The sequence below is a fragment of the Terrapene carolina genome, unplaced genomic scaffold (assembly GCF_002925995.2).
Source record: "Terrapene carolina triunguis isolate 2854851 unplaced genomic scaffold, T_m_triunguis-2.0 Scaffold93, whole genome shotgun sequence".
Lineage (NCBI taxonomy): Eukaryota > Metazoa > Chordata > Testudines > Emydidae > Terrapene > Terrapene triunguis.
In genome coordinates this window covers 30,139,655-30,160,516 of record NW_020664444.1, presented here as the reverse complement: position 1 = coordinate 30,160,516, position 20,862 = coordinate 30,139,655, and the positions used below count along the sequence as shown (strand labels likewise).

At 44.7% G+C, this 20,862-nt stretch overlaps 1 protein-coding gene across 5 annotated transcripts in view; it reads right to left on the bottom strand.

Annotated features, from left to right (window-relative positions):
• Positions 1–5,225: 5,225 nt before the first annotated feature.
• GLYR1 (glyoxylate reductase 1 homolog) overlaps positions 5,226–20,862 on the bottom strand; it is a 34,308-nt gene continuing 18,671 nt past the window's right edge. For 2 of the 5 annotated variants that reach the window (XM_024214257.2, XM_024214289.1), the window contains 11 exons: positions 17,913–17,999; positions 16,953–17,009; positions 15,668–15,718; positions 15,503–15,576; positions 13,732–13,831; positions 12,470–12,580; positions 12,020–12,121; positions 10,432–10,594; positions 9,751–9,930; positions 9,128–9,252; positions 5,226–8,720 (listed from right to left, as the gene is read on the bottom strand). In XM_024214257.2, coding sequence (XP_024070025.1) covers positions 8,646–8,720; positions 9,128–9,252; positions 9,751–9,930; positions 10,432–10,594; positions 12,020–12,121; positions 12,470–12,580; positions 13,732–13,831; positions 15,503–15,576; positions 15,668–15,718; positions 16,953–17,009; positions 17,913–17,999 — 1,125 coding nt within the window. In that variant the 3' untranslated portion in view covers positions 5,226–8,645. The remainder of the gene's footprint in view (positions 8,721–9,127; positions 9,253–9,750; positions 9,931–10,431; positions 10,595–12,019; positions 12,122–12,469; positions 12,581–13,731; positions 13,832–15,502; positions 15,577–15,667; positions 15,719–16,952; positions 17,010–17,912; positions 18,000–20,862) is intronic. The other 3 variants (XM_024214264.3, XM_024214272.2, XM_024214279.2) reach the window with 3 other exon arrangements.

Genomic DNA, 20,862 nt, shown 5'->3' with positions numbered 1-20,862 from the left:
CATTGCTGGGGCCTGTGCCTTGTGAGAGGTCTATGTCCATGTCAATTTCCTCATCACTCTCGTCGCCGCGCTGCAATCACCTCCTCGGCTGGTCCTGGTTTTGCTTTGGCATGTCCTGGCTCTGCATATACTCCAGGACAATGCGCGTGGTGTTCATAGTGCTCATAATTGCCGCGGTGATCTGAGCGGGCTCCATGATCCCAGTGCTATGGCGTCTGGTCTGAAAAAAGACGCGAAACTAGTATCTGACGGAGGGAGGGAGGGGCGAGTGACGACATGGCGTACAGGTACAGGGAATTAAAATCAACAAAGGTGGCTGTGCATCAGGGAGAAACACAAACAACTGTCACACAGAATGGCCCCCACAAAGATTGAACTCAAAACCCTGGGTTTAGCAGGCCGTTGATTTCACGGAGGGAGGGGGAAGCAAATGAATACAGAACAAATTTATTTTTTATATCTTAAGCTGGCAGACGACGGTGCAGCATGACTGATAGCCCTCGGCATCTTCTGTGCGCTTGGCAGAAAATAGCGTACTATGACTGATAGCTATCATCGTCATTGGGAAGGCAGCGACTGGGGGACATACGGAGTTTCAGCCACTGCAGTACGACGACCACGGATACCAGTCATAATACACCATCTTCTGCCAAAAGGCAAGGGGCTGCTGCTGTGTAGCAATGCAGCCCCATGTCTGCCAGCACCCAGATCGCCGATGAAGGCTACCAGTCATACTGCACCGTCTACTGCCAAAAGGCAATTAGCTGCTGCTGTGTAGCAATGCAGTACCACGTCTGCCGGCACCCAGATGACATATGGTGACGGTGAGCTGAGCTGAGCTGAGCGGGCTCCATGCTTGGCGTGGTATGTTGTCTGCATAGGTAACCCAGGTAAAAAGGCACAAATCAATTGTCTGCCGTTGCTCTGACGGAGGGGGAGGGGCCTGACATGTACCCAGAACCCCCCGCGACACTCTTTTGCATCATTCAGGCATTGGGATCTCAACCCAGAATTCCAATGGGCGGCGGAGACTGCGGGAACTGTGGGATAGCTACCCATAGTGCAACGCTCCGGAAGTCGACGCTAGCCTCAGTACTGTGGACGCGGTCCGCCGACTTAATGCACTTAGAGCATTTTATGTGGGGGGGACACACAATCGGCTGTATACAACCGATTTCTATAAAACCGGCTTCTATAAATTCGACCTAATTTCGTAGTGTAGACATACCCTAAGATACACACCCATCCCTGCAGAGAACTAATATCCTTTCTAACTTCATCACTGGAATGTTAACAGTCAGAATTAGTGTTACTTGAGAGCTCCATCATACCGAGTCTGCACTTTCTTGGGATTCCTACCAGGCAGAGAGCAGTTTTAAAGATTAATTCAGGCTAGTGTTTGAACTGTGGTATGAGTAAGGGAAGGGCCGGGGGAGGGTTGGGGATAAGTTCCTAATGTGCATGGATACCACGGTGCATTATCTTCCCTTGGGAAAGTTTCTAAAACTAAACTGAAAAGCAGTTTCTTAGTGATGATTAAAAGTGAAGGAATTTTAAGAGACCTGGATTGTCTTGTCGCTTGCTGCCGTTTACCATTTTTCCTTTTTCCCAACTTCCACGGTAACAGAAGTGAAATCCATTTCACTTGATTTGCAGCCACTTGCACATTCTGACTCTCACTCTTGCACTGTTTAGGTTTCAAACATTGCAGAAGAACATTTGTTTAAAAGCAACTGTTGGCACTGGATTGTTTTTTATTAGTATTGGCAGCACTGTTGCTTGGGCAACACAGGACATGCCTTGCTAAGTCTGCCTGTTTATTGATCTTATGACCAAGCAAGGCTGAACTTTCTGAGAAGTGCCATCACTCAACCATTTTGTCTGACTTGCTGCCATCACTACTAGCTAAAAGGTAGCATCTCAGAAGTGTAGGTTTCTCCTGTTTTATAGTACAGCTAAGGACGGTACTATAAAACCCTACAGAAATCTTACTGAGCTATTGCTGTAGGATATACCATAGAACTAATAAGAATCCTCAAGCATGGACAGTACTAGAAGCTCCTAAGGAAGTTAAGTCAGTTTGATCTCATGAATCAAGCTTGAAAATTTAAATGAACTCTCACTTACTGAGGGCTTTCTACACTTGAAACGCTACAGCAGCACCACTGTAGTGTAGTGTATAGACATTACTACGCCAATAGAAGAGGTTCTCCCATCAACAGAGGTAATCCACCTCCCTGAGAGGCTGTAGCTAGGTTGACAGAAGAATTCTTCCATTGACCTAGCACTGTCTACCTGGGGACTTAGGTTGACTTAACTACTCTGCTCAGGGGTGTGCATTTTTCACAACCCACTACCTAGTTAAGCAGACCTAAATTTTCTAGTGTAGACCAGGCCTGAGACTCTGATTTAGATGGCAGCAAAAGTGTTCTAACATGGGACACACCCACTGCTAATGCAGATGATCAGAGATGGGATGTGAAATTCTGCTCCTTTCATTCCCCCTGCTCCTCCGACAGTATTATAATGGTGATAAAGTCTCCTAACCGGATTGGATATTGTCAGAAGCTCTCCAGAGATCTTGTAAGTTCAGAAGAGTGATTGTGTTTCGTGAGCTGCTTCAGTACTGGCCTCAGAGACTTCAGCACACAAACCAGTGGCTGCTTTTCAGCAGGGGCCATTTCACCAGAGTGGTAAATACACAGCAGTTTGAGAGCGGGGAACTTATGCATTAGAGTTGCTTTGAAGGTTGGACAGCTCTTTCTCTTCCCTACCATCCAAGCAACTTAGGACCCTGGATTAACTACAGCCTTATTTAGCCAAAGAACAGGTACAGCATGGTCATCAGCAATACAAGATTCTCCACACTGCCAATCTCAACCCTGAGCTGGGGGCACCATCTCTGGGCAAAAAAAAAAAAAAAAAAAAGTACTGACTCTATGAGCCATTCAGACTTTGTCTTCACTGCCAAGACTGCTATCAAGAGTCCCAGTTAGTGTCACCTCTGGTGGTAGTTTTAAGATGTTGGGTCTCATCCATCAGAAACTGCAATTCATTTCAAATAGACCACCCTGCTGATGAGCCACCCATTGCAGTCATCAGCCTGCATTTGAGGTGAAAGGCTCAGCATGTGCCATTACCAATTCAAGACTGAAAAAAATGTAACTGGATGTAACTCTGAAGCTTATGTTGGCACAGTCAGCTTGAAGCAACGTTAGTAGCTACAGGCAGGGTGGAGGGCTCTTTTTGTTCAGAACCTCACTAGGCTGAGTGGGATTCATGGTCTGTTACTGTATAATTGTTACGTTCTCAGCCATTTTGACTTTACAGATTACACCTCTGCAGTGTACAGCCATAGTAAGGCATGTAGCTCTGCCATGCCAAGAAATCCAGACCATTATGATATCAGAGGTAACTCAACCAATCACCACCTTTATTCTAGAGCAGCTGTTCTCAAACTATGGGGCAGACCTCCCACGGGAGGCATGGGAATGTGTCAGTGGAGGTGACACCTGTGTGCCTTTTTTTCAAAAAAATATTTTTTTAAGAGCTCTGTCAGCCCCAGGTGGCTGGGGCTCGTGCAGAAGGGCCGTGCACACCCAGGAGGCAGGGATAAAGAGGACAGCTGGAGCCCTGCTACCCTGGGGCTGACAGCTGGAGCCCTGCCATGCAGCCTCAGGCTCTTCTCCACCCCACACCTCATTCCTTCACTGGGGAGGCAGCCCAGGCTCAGGCTCTCCTCCTCTCCCCCCCCCCCCAATCCCTCACCTGGAGGTGGTGGGGCTCCAGTTGTCAGCCCCAGGGAGACAGCAGTAGTGCAGAAGGCTGGCAATGGGGCACTAGGTCTGCTGTGAACAGTGGTGACAAATATCACTTTCCACATTGCCACCCTTACTTCTGTGGTGCTGCCTTCAGAGCTGGGTGTCCAGCCAGCTGCTGCTGCTCTCCACTCCGCCTCCAGAGCTGAGTGGTGGTATATGTACTGGGGGGGAGGGGGGGGGGAGGAGAAGTAAACAACTACAGACATAAAGAAAGGGGGCCTGATCAAATAAGTTTGACAACCACTGCTCTAGGGCTAAATTGCCTGCAACAATTTCATTGGTTGTATGGGGGAGACTGCACAGAAGGTGCATTACCTCACCCAACTGCCAGCCACACAAATCAATACAAGTCTCCCGGCACAGCCTCCAGGCACAAATCACCACAACCAGCATACACAATAACCCCAAACACACACAGCCCCTCACCACAGAGAACACCCCTCATTTGGCACCTACCTGAATCAACACAAATCTCCCAGCACAATATCACCCCCACACAAAACAATTATCCTATATATATTTTCACCACAGCACACACACCTCTCATTTATCACCTGCACAAATCCACACAACTCTCCCTAGCACAAAACTCACAAGTCAGCACAACCACCCAATCAGCACACACACAATAACCCCAAATATTCTTAAGCCTAGAATGTCCACTGAGTCAATGTGAAGTGATGAAAGCAGCTACCAGCATGGTTGAAAGCCCTTCTTGTTTAGAATACCACCATGTTCAGACATCACTGGGATTCAGTCTTGTTACCATCGAATTTTTAAAGTTCTCTTTTTTAAGCACATGAATTTACAAATTACACCCATGCAATAGCACAGGCTTTCAGCTACTAACTTCGCAATAAGGAACGGTGACAATGTCAGAATTCAAAGGGTCACAGCGCTTTGCGGCTTCCTCTCTAGATTGTAAGCTCTTCAGTTAAAAGATCTTATCTTCACAGCTTGCCTGGAAAGCCCCTCACCATTTATGCCATACAAATAATAAATGTGACTTAATAAAAGCATATTCTGGATGAAGGAAATTCTAGATGGCTGGGAGCAGTTGCAGTGCCAGCCTCCCACGGGTCTACAGAAGCTCCATATTTAGGAGCCACGAGAGAAATAATTGTTGCACCAGGACAGTTTTGTATTTATTATTCCTATACTAGGCCTCAGTCCCACAATTAGTTCCATGTGAGCAGACCTTTGCACTTGCAGAGCCCGAGTGACTTCATTGGGGTTCCACAAAGGCACAGGGGTCAACTCATTGCAGGATCAGGGTTCTACACGACAGTTGTGCCTGCTGAGCTAGGTGAGAGATAGGACAGCTTGTTACAATCCATGTATGGAGTGGAGAGTGCCAGAGGATGGACTTGAGATGGCCTTAGAAACAGCCATGAGAACACAGTGTTACCAAGAAAGGTTTTATTTTCTTTTGCCAGTAGCTTTGTTAATTGCACAAAAAAAATTTGTTTTGCCATTTAAACATTATCACACATCCTATTCTGAATGACAAACGTTAATTAAAAACAAGGCAAAAAATAAAAATTCACAATCTTAATTACCTATAGGATCTGTCATTGAGGAAACAAAAGGAAACTGCTTTTCTTTACAAGCTGTTCACAAGTGTCACATTTTCTTTTTAAAAAGGAGGGAGTCAAAAAATAAAGCAAATTGCTAAAACAGAAATCCTCATAAAAAGGAACTTTACAGAATTGCCAACAATATTAAGACAACATTGACTAGCCAGTTTCATTATAGCATCTCTCAATCCACAGCTTCTCCCCTTCCCACCCGCGCATGTCTCAGGCCTGCAAACAGAATGGGATTCATGTTCAGAGACTACAGACAGAGATAAATACAAGAATCCAAGTGAAACCGACTCCTGGGCCAGAACCTGAAATGGCATCTGAAACAGTCCACTTTTTGCCATTTCCTCCCCTCCCCCATGCTTCATATCTATTTCAGAGTGCTCTCTCTGCTCCCTTGTATCAATAATTGTACAGTCCTGCGGGAAACACCACACCCTCCAGCAGATCTGTATCCATCTAGCTAGAGAGCTGCAGTTAGACTTTTACAGGATAAATTACAGTGTTTTGCTGCTCTGCCTGCCACTCCCATGTACATTCTGATCCCCAGTTTGAGAACATGACTGTTTCTGACAAAACAAACCTGCAGCAGTGCAGTGACCCAGGAACTATTTTCCTCTATGTATAATTCTTTGAATTCACTATAGAACACGGATTACAAGACTTAAGAGCTCCTTCTCCCTAGCTGGTTCCAAGGTATAATGTAGGGAGATCCTTGACTACACTGGCTCAGATCCATTCATCCTAAATTTATTCCAAGAGGCTTCTGCAGGGACATTATAAGAGCCCTCCACTGTACCAGCTCAGATACCAAGTGTCCCTAACAGACACATCGTGGAGTATAAATTCTAAGATCCATCTCCTGCACACTGAAGAGGTGAGTAACTTTCCCTATGTACCTCAAACTGACATAAGCTGTGCACCATCTTACAACTGTGATGAGTTTAACCAAGGATTTTGAATGCTGACTGTGGATTTATTGTGATTGTAAAGTGTGCATACAAGATGTCAAAAGCAGACTGATAGGTAGTAGCAGGTAAGGTTACATGTACATTTAACGTAGGATACCTAGGTGCAGGAGGACTGGTTTTCATGAGCAGACATGTATATAATACAGGATTGTGCACAAACACTGTAATGGATAATCACGCAAAGTGATGTCTAACAGGATCTCTTACTGCAGGGAGATGCTTACCATAGAAGGGGATGTGTAATACAGTGTTAGCTCACAAACAGTAATGGGTCAGCAGAAGAGGTGAAGTATTTAAAACATAAGTCACATCTACAGCTTTAGAGAGGAGTTGGATGTTATATTCCATAATGGATACCTGACACGTTCCCATTTCTTAATCAACCACACCCACAACTTTATAGATCCCATTGCAGGCAAGGCATCTGCTTCAACTAAAAAAATCCCGAGTCACAGGATTATCAGAGGGTTTCCCTAAACAACACTGCAGCCCCCAAACAGCCCTTAACAAAGAAGGGGGCAACAATGCCAAGGTGGGCTCCAAGGCTGTTTGTTCTTAGCCAATGCAACGAAAAGGATCTGATGGTAAAGGACAAGCAGCCCTTAAGGACCTAACGGAACACAGCCTGCTCTGCATTTGCTTTCTTTTCCACTTCAGAATTCCAGCATAAAGGGAGTCGAGAGTGATACCCAACCTAAGGAGGTGGGGAGCGATCTCGGCCAAGAAAGCTGGTTCCTGGTGTTTTACTAACCTTTTCATTCTCCGAGTCCAAAATGCAAGAACCCTCCTTAAAGGCTAATACTGAGAGAATTAAAATAACAAAGCTCTGTGTTTTTACAGATTCAGGCATCGTTTGGACTCTGGCTTTCTCCACCTTCGGCACTAAAAATTTTTCTGTGTTCTCGTGAGTTCACTTCAGCAGTTCAGCTCCAACACTTCTAGGCTCAAGTTCAGCAGCACTTTAGGCCCCCATTTTATTTACTAGGCCTTCCTTAAACTTGGGATCCTGCCAAGCAGTCACAACTGCAGCAAAAGAGATATTATGCTATGCTAGTGTGGTGCCCATAATAGCAACACTCAGCACTTGTACATGAAATTTTACATTTTCAAAGTTCACTAATCAATCCTCACAACATCCCTGTGAGGTAGGTTAATATCAAGCCCATTTTTACAGATGTGGAAACTGAGTCAAAGAGCTAAAATGACCACCTGAAGGCCACAGATGAAGAGCATGGATTGGAACTGTGCGACTTTCTGTCTCTTGGCCCTATGATCATTCCTCTAGCCCCTTCTGTCAGATTCACGACTCTACTTGGGATATTGGCAGAACCTAAGAAGTGTTTGTAAATAACTGTTAGGAAAAAGTGGAGGTTGCAGATGATTTTAAAAAATCCACATAAAATAAGGGCAGGAAGGACCTCAAGGTTTGTTCCTTCACCAAGAAAAAAATTCTGACTCAATTTTAATCTTTGAATTTTTACTTATGATTTTTTTAAGCAACCCCCTATAAATCTCTTAACACTGTTTACAGGGATGTGCAGCTGTGATTAGCCTTTTAGGAGGCTGTGTTTATATCAGGGTCTCTCATCCACCATGACCTGTGGTCCCTAAGCTAGAGTTATCTGTAGAGGAGAAGACATGAATACAGCTTGCTCTTCCCATCAGTATGAGGAGCTGCTCCATCAAGGTGCTGGGGGATCAGACAGTGTTGCATGCAGCCTACATACAGCCCCATCAACTTGCAGAACTGCCCTTGGGAGGTGCTTTGTTCTATAGCAGTGATGATGAGCAGGAGCAATTCTCACCCCCGAACTGGGACTTAGGGTTCTACTGATATTCACAGGTAGATGGGATGTATTACAACTGTCCCTCGATGCAGAGAGGCCAATGCATATGTTACCCATGGAAAAGGAGAGAAGCAATTGTTAGAAACAGCATCTTGGACAAGCGTACAAAGGAGAAATAAAAAGCCAAGCAGCAGATTTCTGGCTGAATTGCCTCAGAGCTTCTGAACCAGCCGCCACCATTCTGTTCCGTGACTGTCAGTGCATGGCATGGATGTTCTAATCAGATTGCAACAATCCGAGCCCCCTCCTCCCCCTTGTGCCACCAGGGGAAGGCTCACCGCAGCAGCTGCCCTTGTGGCAGATCTCAACAAAGTTTGTGTATAAAAGGAAATGGAGAGACAGATGGACTGGTCCAGAGTTAAAACCCAGTATCATCATAATATTAATTAATAATCATGGTATTAACAGTAAGAATGGTGCAGCCTAGTGGATGTAGGCCCTGTACACAGCAGACATATCGTTGTCTGATTGGTCCAATGCTTTTGCTCGTTTGTATACCTGGAGAAGAGAAAGGGGCAAAGGATCAGTTACACTTTTCCCTGGAAGTTTGCATCTAGCAGAACTACTGAGTAGGCATCACTAACCAGAGCACTGCACACATTGCACTGGGTAATTAGTACAACATAGAATAGAACACACAGATCTTGCAGAAGCACTTTAAGTGTCACCTTCTCTGGGCACAAATGATCTTAAAATTCCCATCAAACCCATCTCCCTAAATCTCCATTTCATCCATCATACTATAAGATATACATCAATCCCTCCTACCTTGTCTCAAGGCAGCCTTCCCTCCTACATTTTCCCCCTTGTTGAGAAGCAGCACCTCCCCACCCAACACAAGACTCCAGCTCTGTGTCCTGCAGGAGACAGGTCCACACACTAAATTGAGATGCTAAGTGACTTACCTCATTGGCTGCAGCTGCCATGGGAGTAGGGTGGTTGACGGAATCACCTAGTGCAATGGCTAATCTAAGATCCTTCTGGATGTATTTCAGGTAGAAGTCAGGTTTAAAGTTTCCTTGTAGGATATCTGTAAAGAGAGGCCAAAATCAGACTATAAATCAACCCTAAAAATACTTCAACTGCATGCAATTCAACATAAATCTTCACTTCCCCATCCCCAACTCCCAAGATGCTCCTTCCCTATTCCCCATCCTGTCCCTTCTTCCAGTCACACACAACACAATGAACAATTTCACTACCACAATTGTCAAACTGAGCCCAGACTTCCAAACAGTTCCTAGGGCAGACTTCCATCCATTTAATTTGTCACCTTGCCCAGTGAACTCCTTACCACCAGTCCTAAGGAGACACTGGCTGCAGGTGCTGTGTCCGCTGAAGCCCTTACCATGCTGGGAGACATAGAATTCAACCTTTCATGTCAAGTCTGATGTAAAGGGGCCAGCAAGAGAAAATTAGGAGCACCACAGGCAGATAGCAAATGGGATGTTTACTTTTTCCCCTTCATCTACAGCTGCTAGGTTAAGGCAACAACCATGGCCTATGACAAAACAAGAGGGAAATTTACTTTGGCACTTCTGATCCAGGAAGATGCTGGCAAGTTGTCCCTGATTGAGGATATCCAGAAGAGTTTGCTGGGACTGACCAGTCACTTGAGCCAGGGTCAGTCCTTCTGCTATCGTAGCCATGAAGCTACCTTGGACCATGTTCACAATCAGCATCATCTTGGCAGCATTGCCTACTTCACCTGTGAAAGAGACATACTATTGAACATTTCCCCGTAGCAAGGCAGGCTCCCCATATACATAACATTAGCAATCCTAGACACTCCACAAGACCCCCCAGCCCTAGTAGCTCTCCTTTCCCCTGGTCTTACAGATTGCTGATCCTTAGGGCCACTGTCTTGGGGGAGAAGGGAGACACTTACCGTGATGAAAAGTGTGGTTTGAACTAAAAAGCTTCATGCAGCCCTAGTTATAAACCTCACCCTAAACGTATTTCCAATTCCAGTGTTTCAAACAGGAGCTTCAGCCAACTTCATAACCCTCAACCCAATTCTAGACAGACCATGTACCTGTCCAGTTTCTTGTAATACCTCATGAGAGAGAGAGAGGAGACAACCAGCTGATATGCTCAACCTCTTACCAGTGGTCTGCAAAGAGGATACATGTCCCCCTGAGACTCCTTGCTGGAAATCCTGCTCCTTGCATTGACTGAGAAACTGCAAGGCCCCTGGTGTTTCAATTACCTAGAAAAAAAGAGGTCTTCCCCATTGCTTGGAAACAGCTACTGCAGTCCTCATATAAACCCCTATCTCCAGCTGCTAAGATCACCAGCATCCCATCATTAGACAGCTGTTGATTTCCTGAGACTGGTGCTTCCAAGAAGCGACCACCCCTGGATACTATCACCTGGAAACAAAGAGAACATACTCTGTTTAGCTATGCACAAACAGAACAGACACGCTGTGTATGTAGCAGGGCAAACAAGAACACCATGCAGGGTGCTTCTAGCACTAGGGTCAGAAGCATAAGGCAAAGTAAACTGTCTATACATACAGATAAGATGAAGAATGGAAATGCTGCAGAACACAAAATAGCATACTACACAGAGTACTGCAAAAGGTGCCCTAGCCCAAGAACTTGCCATAGCTATGTACTCGTACCTCTGTTCATGTTTCCCCACCCTACAAAGCTGGACTAGAGGATTATACATTTCAGTATCTGAAAAATGTGACTGTGTCACATGCCACTGGAAAAGTCTAAGGAATTTGGGACAACACTGAAAGTGTATATTATATAGGGGTGGGGGGGAAGAAGAGGTGCTAGAAAGGAGTTGGTTGAATAGAAAACCACTCCATGGACTCTGCCCTTGTTCATGATAACTATTATTTGCAGATGTGTTTATTTCACCGGCAGCATCCTAAATTATGAGAGACACAAGGACAGGGGCTTGGAAGTTGAAAGGATGGAAATATCCTGGCATTTAAGTTCATAGAACAGTTTCTTTTAAATTTTACTTTGGCTGCCTATGAAAGTGAGTGCAGGCCCAGGACCACAGGCCTTTGACAGATCTTCTAGTGACTTCCTAGACCTTTGTTCCCGACAGGAGCATGTTAGTTCATAGCACATCCACAGTTTGAAGTTTACGTTTTGTTTCACCAACAGACATGAGCTTACATTTCACCAATTTAAATTTTGTGCGCTATTGTACTGCTCAGTCCTCCTGCTTTTAGGCCTGGACCAAAGCCAGTTTCAGGACAAAGGCATATAGACTTGAGAGGTCAAGGTAGGAAACCAAAGTTTCTGCTAGAAGTGGTTGAAACCTTGCTTCCCTCAGATACAGATAGAAATATCTGGGTCTCCCTTGATGTAAATATTTTTAAGACCAGGCACATGAAGGAGCTTCCTTCCCATGCCCTGGAGTATTTAAAAACAAACCAAGGAATAGCCAGATTCTTTCTATTGAACAAATAGAGGGAAACTTATTAGCCACCAATAAGACTCTCAAACCTCTTCTCTCCCCCTCCCCCAAACCTGCTACTGTGAAAGTTAATATGGAGGATGGGAACTCTCTCAGGAACTGGAGTTTGGTCAGTTGACAGCACAGAACTGAAATTATACAGTTTGCTGTACATAATCCTTTGAGCAAACCTGTTCTGAGTTTGTTAACTGGACATCATTTGACAAGTTACTTTATTTCATTCTCTCTGGGCTTGCACTTTCCCTACAAGAGACCTGGATATCTCCCAGTACTGCAACAAAAAAGAGTTAACCCCCTGAAACAATACAAATTCCAATGCAGTGAATGTCAGATGTTTAGTCCAAGGCAGTTACCTGGGCCAATTCTGTGACAGTATCTGCGTCCACTGTCGACATATCCACATAGCACTTCCCTGGGCGTATTCCCTGCAATACCCCACTTGGACCAAGTACCAGCTGTGGGAATAGACAAGGGGTAAAGCAATAGGGTGTCTGCAAAGAAACTCAAATCCTTCAATATCAGCAGTTAAAACAAACCTGACTCTACAGTGCCAGTCTACTGGAAGGGTTCCAGAAGTGTCCATACTCTCAATGTAATTTTAAATAAATACGTGTACAGGATACAGCAATGTTTTTGTTCAAAAAATTACTACTGTGATGTCTGGCAACTGGAATGGCCCTGACTAATATGTTCAGTGGAACCAGGAATCTGTATTCCGTGACTGTCCAAAGGGTTTGGGTAGGGCAGGACAAGTCAGGACTCTAAGCTGCAGTCCGGTTAGGAAAGAAAGAGATAATCCTTACATCCTTTGCTGCCTTTGGATCTGATACGCAGGCGAAGGTGATGTCACAGGTCGAGACCACCTCAGCGGGGGTTCTTCCCAGCCGTGCCCCCTCCTGGATGAACAAATCACACTGCAAAAGTCACAGATCCAAACGTAAGGAGCAGGAAGCACAAAGCAACAGGTCCTCTAAGCCACTGCTGTAACACACACTCTAACCATCGTGTCCAGACTGATGTGAGACAGGCCTGGTGTCTTAGCAGAAGGGCAGACCACTACGGAGACTCTGATGCACAAGGTGCCTCCTGAACAATTCCTGAACCCCAGGAGGCAGGGATAGAGTACAAGAGAAGGAAAACATTCTGAGAACACGTAAAGGGGGAGGGTGGGGTGCGTCTTGTGGGGTGTGTCCTCCTGTTTTGTCAGCAGGAATATCCACAGTACTGAGAACGATTTGGGGTTTATTTATTAGACTGTCTGCTTCTCCAGCTGGTCAGCCTTCTGCCACTGTCTGTGTTGGGGGAGGTGGGGAGGGGGTTGTCTCGTCATCCATACGAAAAATGGCCACACTCTTTGTGCACACATATGTGTGTGTATATCTATATCTATATCACTCTATGCCATGATCTCATGAAAAAAGCAGATATCACACACACACACCCCCCTTAGTATTCAAAAACACTTTAAAGAATCTAAATCCTAGCCTGGAACTCCTCTGTCACCTTGCTAGAGCATTATGAATTGTGCTGAACATCAAATGACATCTGTTGCCAAAGACAGTAATTTCTCTCCACACTCAGACACTGGTGTCACACTGATGCAGTTCTTTTGGGGTCAAAATAGTGTGTGGTGTTTTCTTCCCCACCGGACACCAAAAGTGGAGGAGGGAACGGAAATAGTACATTGGATACTATGAACTAACATTATATGGCCAATCGGCTGTTCTTGAATTAGTTTCTGATGATGAAACCTGGAAAACTACCTCAGCCTCATTGTAGCAGTTCAGGTTCTCAAGATGAAGCAGATATTCCATCTTAGCACAACAGGGTGCCAGGGTGGAGAGTCTCATCCAAATGGCACATCTCTCACAGAGTGAATTAAACCTTTCTTGGCTGTCCACCTCCACACCATGACCAGTGTGGCTGTTCTACCTGAATACAGTAACCCAATGGCATTATGCATTCCACTCCTCCAAGCAGGTGCACATGTTTCTGGAAGTTAAGGCACTTAAACAGGTCCCACTGTGAAAGACTCCATCCCACACCTTCTCGCAGACACACTTACCTTCTCAGCAGTCCGGTTCCATACAGTGACCGTGTGCCCCATTTTTAGTAAGTTGGAGACAATGCCACTTCCCATCAGGCCCAGACCCAGAAATCCTATCCTGGGGAAAAGAGAGAGACATCAGTGAAGAAAAGGGAACGCACAGAGACAACAGATGTCAGACTTCGATGCCACTGAAAATACTATACAGCACATGATGGAGGTCCGACACACCAAGAACTTGTGCCACTGCACTCAGGTAAAATAAGAGCATTTTTATGAACCCACCTGTTTCCAAAGGCAGAGTTCAGGCTTATATGAAGAGCAAGCTGGTACTCGAGCACAAGGAAACAATGAGACAATATTGGCAGTGATCTCAGCACACCAGCTGCCTAATGGGTGTCAAGATTTTTATAGTCATCATGCAAAAGTTCCTTCCCTATTACTCCACACTAGGAACTTCTTTGCAGCTATGGCTCCAGGGATCCTGTATACATCATGCCAGTTTGTAGGAAAATGACATGCTAGTAGGAGACCCTGAAATACTAAGTAAGAGTGGATTTAAATTACACTTCAGAGTTTACACACTGAGAACTACATCTCTATCCCCCATAATGTAGCATTTCTGAATGCGAATTTGAACAAAGCCATTTCAGCTTCAGCTTTACATCTGCCCTTTGGTTCACAGCTGGTTGTACATGCTGCTTTTGAAGCAAACCAACATATAAGGGTTGGAATGAGTCACTCTAGTTCCTTCAGCAACAGGATTTGCCCATTTCCATTTCTCACAGCTGAAGAGACATCCCCCTCCCCCTTTCCCTGCCCCCCTTCAGGGAAAAGGGTTTTACCTGAATAATTCCATCTTTACTTTGGGTCCCCTTGAGTAAGGCTGAAAACTGACATCCCCAGAGAAAGAACTGATCTAACGGCAAACAACAGACCAGCGTCTGATCTGCATTTGAACAGGACAGAAGTCACAGAGTGAAACAGGAAGCCCAGCTCTGGCTCCTATCACTCTAGAAAGGAGAAGGGGAACGTTAGAAGAAACCAGAAGGCTCACGTGCTCCTGTGAGGTGGGAGAAAGCGCCGCCCTCTTCCTCTTGCATTCTAGCTGCTTGAGCTAGTGAGCAAACAAACCTGGTCGTCTGCCAGACATTACTGGAGACATTTTATCTTTGCGGCCCACACTGCATTCAGAAGCGCTGATCTGTGTAATGTTCTGTCATGTCATACACTGCAAATGTGTGTATCAGGGTTAGACAAAACCCAGTCCCCTATGAGCATCCTGAAGGCCTCTTGCTGAGCTATTCCATGGTGCAGCACCTCCACCCTCATATGTGGTGTTTCCCATGAATGAGAGTCTCACAGGGACAGAATATGGTGCAGAAACAGTGGGGGAGGGATGGGAAAGTTTATTATAAGTGACAGGATGGTCAACTGCTGTTTGCATTGTCCTTGTAGCCATGTTGGTCTCAGGATATCCGAGAGACAAGGTGGGTGAAGTAGTATCTTTTACTGAACCAACTTTGTTGGTGGAGGGACAAGCTCTCGAGCTCACAAAGCTCTTCTTCAGGTCCGGGGAAGGTAATGCTGAAGCCTGAAAACTTGTTCCTTCCACCAACACAAGTCAGTCCAATAAACGATATTACTTCACCCACCCAGACTCTCTCAGCAGAGCCAATGGCTGCTTCCCCATCTCCACCTGGAAGAAGAAGGAGGTGGAGGAAGAGAAATAGAGCTGAGTGGCAGAAGGGAAGAGAAGGCAGATTCTTGGAACACATGGGGGCCTTACTTTTTGTCAGTAGGAGTGATGCTGCCATTAACTGCTGTGCTGTCTGCTGCCTGGATGGAGGTGGATCCTGTTTCCTGTGAAGACAAGCCATAAGATATTCTTACTTTAGCAGAACTGCCAGACCTCAACACAATAAGAATAAGCCAACGGGATGGTTTGCCTTACCTCTTCACACACCTTCAGCTTCTTAGTGATTGCCTGATAGCAGACAGCTGGCTGTATGAAAAGGAGAAAAACACATTTAGGGAAAGGGCTGGTGCTTTCGTGCTTTATCTTGCCCTGTACAGAAAGAAACTGACCATACCTTGGTACAAATCAAAAAAGAGGCAATTCATCCCCACAGCATCATCTGCAATGCAGGAAGAGACTGCTACCCTCCTCCCCATTAGAAAAAATAAAGTCCACAACTTTCCTGCAATGCAGGGTACCAAAATCCCTAATGCTCTTACTCAGGCTGTTCACCCTCTCTTCTAACACAGGTACTACATGCTGCTATGCGACAATCCACACCAATGGAAGGTGCAGGCCCAGAGTATAGGGGACTTACCTGTTCACACATTTGACACTGCAGAAGATGGAGACCCCCTAAACCCTTCTCCCCCAGAGGATGCAGATTAGCATTTTGCAGAATACCCTGCCTCACACCTACACTCAATGTGTCACTGACGGCTGGAAAAGCAGAATCCTTATTAGTAAGAGAGAAGGTGTGGGGGATTTAACAAATGGAGTGTGATAAAGGCTTCGCTTCCTGTGTTGTTCTTTGTGAGCTCATCTAGATAAAAGCTAAGAACCTGTTAGAATCTGCAGCTATCTCCTCTTAATCCAGCTGTCTCTGCCCAGATCCCTACCTGGATACAAACCCACTTCATTTATTTGACCTTCTCTTTAATCTTAATCTTCACAGCCTGATGATAAAAATCCCACATGACAACCTGAGTTTCTTGGCATTAATTGATTGCATTTCCCAGGGGCAAGAAGGTTCAATGTAAATGCTCTCCTACCTATTCCACTCATTATTCAGGACCTGAATCACCAAGCTCAACCCAGATGAAAGAACTAGCAGATCAATTGTCCCAGAAGACAAGAACAATGGGTTACTTGACACAGGAAATACCACCTCTCATGTGATATTATCAACATGGGGAATTCATTGCAGCTGATGGTCAGAGTCAAATCGTGTGGCCGGATAATTTTTTATTGCCTGTAAAATTTGTAGTTATAAATGCTAAAATAAAGTTCACCTAAGTCCAAAGGTTAGGGAGTGAGAGGACCACTATAGGGGTGTGAAAGAGTTTCATAGCTGTAGCTCCAAATGGACAGCACTGGACAACTGGCTATTGTGCATTCTGTCTGAAGCATCAGACATTAGACCCTGCAGAAGGCAGGAGGCCAAGCTAGATGGACCAGCTGTTTGAGCCAGTCTGCCAACACCTATGTTACTATGGCTCACCTTCTCTGTCTGGCTGAGCAAGAAGTGATGGAAATGTGGGTCACCATCCTTCACAGGCTGCAATCAGAAAAGCACAGGCTGAGAAACATCACCAGAGATTTACTGAGCAACCTCAGCATTGATTCCCCTGTTCTCCCAGATGGATGGCAGCATTTCCCTATTTGAGAAACCTGATAAATTACTTCCCTTTCTCTGCCTGCCTATTTTAGGACCTCTGACAGAGTAATTCCCAACTCAGGGAACGTGTGGGAAACAGGAAATTATGGGAGGGGAATGAGAGATTGAGAATATGGCTGAATTATATTAAGAATGAAGTGGCATACCAGCCAGTCTAGAATCCTGGTCAGAAGAGATACTCAAGTGCTATTTGTTTAAAGCATGTCAAATTAGAAAGACTAGGAAGATTAAATTTGAGATTACCCTCAGCAGATGACCTTCCATACTATATATTCTACAACATCTAAGCCCCATGGAGCACAATCATGCAACTTCCTAGAACTTCCCAGTTTAAAACTGGGGTTTTAGGAAGACAGGAAAAAAATCATTTAAAAGGTAAGGCCTTACTTGTGCTGCTAATGATAGCAGAGTTAAAACTAAAAGGATGTTAAACCGGAAATGCTGACATACTGTGTGACTGCTGACAAATAACAAGGTAGAAAATATGCAGACACGATACACAGACCCAGAGGAAGGGAATTGGCTAACTGGGGAACAAAGCTTGCTCATTTATACATCAGCCTCCCCTGCACACTGACCGGCTGATGCAGTTACATTTCAGTATCATAAAAAAAGCTAGCTGTCCTTTCCACCTTGTATAGGAGGAAGAAAGATCTATGAATATTATTACAGCCTAGGAAAATGTGAGACTCAAATGAGCTGTCCCCAGCGTATCCACTCCTATAAGAGTCACTCTAGCTCCTAAATCACTTCTGGTGCAAAGAAAGCTAAGAGTTTAATTACCTCACTTACACCAGGAGGCCACTTAAATCCTGCCACTGTTCCAGTCATCACTCTCTTCACTGTACTGGACTCAGGGATCGTGAGGTCCTGAGGAGAGACAAGGAGGGTGGTAAAGACTGTAGCTCAGGGACAGGGAACCTGCGGCACGCAAACTGATTTTCAGCGGCACTCACACTGCCCGGGTCGTGGCCACCGGTCCGGGGGGCTCTGCATTTTAATTTAATTTTAAATGAAGCTTCTTAAACATTTTAAAAACCTCATTTAATTTCCATACAACAATAGTTTAGTTATATATTATAGACTTATAGAAAGAGACCTTCTAAAAACGTTAAAATGTGTTACTGGCATGTGAAACATTAAATTAGAGTGAATAAATGAAGACTCGGCACACCACTTCTGAAAGGTTGCCAACCCCTGCTGTAGCTGATAGAGTCCCAAGAGTTGACCATGTAGTGTTGGCTTTTATGACATACAAACAAGACAATTTTTGAAGAGCATCATGAAACACTTTCCATTTCACAGGCCTTTCGGAAATCCCTCCCCAAAGAAGGTCACACTGCACCATGCATTGCATCATCAGTGTAACACTATCCAGCAGTGGGCAAAATGAAGGAGAGTAGGAATCACTGACATGGGGAGTTTAACACAGTTATGATTTCAGGAGAAATCAAGCCCACTGTACCCAGGAGGAATATATTTACACAAATGCAAAACGAACTTGGGAAGAACTGAACCCCCCCACTCCAGCATTTCCCCAAATGTGGGGCCCATCCCTCAGAGAGAGAGAGAGAGAGAGAGAGAGAGAGAGAGAGAACTACTAATCAGGGCTAATCAGCCACAGACTTTTTAATTGTTCTCCAGATTCTCAGCTTTCACTTTTTAAAAAATTAGTCTCTGCTATGAATAGTGAGGAAACCTTCACAACATGAAGTAAGCGTAACCAAAGCACCAATGTCTGCCTCAGTTTGCAGAATACCTGATACAGTAGCTCAGGTGTTTGTTTCATTTCAACAGCTGCTAACTCCAATGACAACAATCATACTTAACATGTCAATATTTCAACTATTTTACTACTTAGCAAAGCATGTAAGAAAGAGGAAGTATATTACGAAGTTCTATAGCAGCATTTCCCATATGTGGTGTGCAGAAGATGTATAAATTAAGCTGCGCAGGCCCCTATGACACCACATAGCAGGATTCAGGAAGGAGGTGGGGCATGATTGGTTTCATTTTCCTGGAGGGGGGTGGTGGTGGTTCCTCGGCTGTCAAGAAATGGACAAACATGATCCTCTCCCTCCCCAGATCTACTTCCTGAAAGAGCACATTACTGTCCAAACACTGGCAGTTTCACTTGGGGAACAAAGCAGCAGCTCGCATTACTTAGAACAAATATGGCCAAAGTATGGCTCGTGGACCTAATCTGGATTGTTGCTGCTGTCTTTTTGAAACAGAACACAACTCTGGACGTTACACACCCCAGCACGTAATGTTCCATCTAGATCCAGGAGGCCTTCCACTCAGATCAAGGTGAAGCACTGCCTGCTGGGATTTGTAATTAGTGGGAACGGCACTGCTGTTTGGACAGCCGAGGGTGGCTACAATCTGCTTTGTTTAATTCAGTTTAGTGGCCCTTAGGATCTTGACAAGTTATGGATGCCCAGATTTTGCCTAACTTAAAAATATTAATCTCTTTAGTTTAAAATTGAGCATATTTTAAAGAAGAGTACAGCTGTGGTTGTGTGCTTCTTGGCAGCTCAGCAATGTCACCTCTCATCATTAAGTAGTGTAGCTATCTTTATCTTCTTCCCCCCACAAAAAGGATAAAGAAAGATTCTCTATCTGTTATGAAATAGAACTGACACTGTCATAGAAGCCAACATTTCACGCGACTCAACCTATGCAGGTAGAAAATGTGTGTAAAGTATTTCTTCTTTTGGCCAGAAAAGTAAAATATTAGATTTTTAATTATTATTTTCACAATACGGATAACAGCAGAATTTATGCCTGGGCTTTTAAATTTCCATGATGGCATTAATAGACAGCATATTATTCCCTGGAGGCACATATCGTTATCAACTTCACGTATTAGTTAGCCTGTTGTCTCTGGTCAGACATTTGCTAGCCAGTTGATCAGCTCAATGTCATAAGAACAGCTTTCCACAGCCTCTGCTGAGGTTTGCCAATAAAATACTTACTTTGTAAATCCCTCCAACTCATTTGTGGCAGCTGGCATGACTCCTGCAGCTGCATTCTCCGCATGTGACAAATGCCACATGCCAAGATGACTGACAAGTCTTCAGGCCAATGAGGATCAAACTCATGACTGGCAACTGATCTCACATATACAACCTTCAGCAATATGCACCCTCCAAGATTGGAATCATGCTCTGATCCAAGAAAGCATCTTTCATTCCCAGAAGATTCTGAAGGTCCATTTTAATCCATGTATTTATACCTGAACTTTTAAGATAAGTCTATCCAGAAGCACAAGGAACATGTACAATAAGTTAGTCAATAAAAAGTTATTCTGCATTAACCAATTAAGTCCCCAGAGCATCAATACTGCCCAGAACCCACCAATACCTACCCACCCACCTTTTCCTCTTCTCAGAAGAAAGGAGAAACAGATAGGCCTTAACAGACTCTGGAATTCTCTTCCTGACCACCCTCTTCAGTCTGACAAAGAGAGAGTCAATAGCCCATCATTAAACCTGCTTTGCCAGCAGTACCCTCACATCTACTACCTGGTAATAACTCCGCAGTTAAGTTCCAGCTATCAAGAAGAAAGGCTGCTGCTCTGACAACCAGGGCCAAATCCAATTAGAGCTTTAGAGATCAAGATTGACATCTTGAATTGTACTCCAAAGTGCATTGGAAGCCAGCAACGAACATGAGCTACAGGTACAAAGTAATCCCTTTGAAGAACCAATGAGCAAGCAGGCTGCCATGC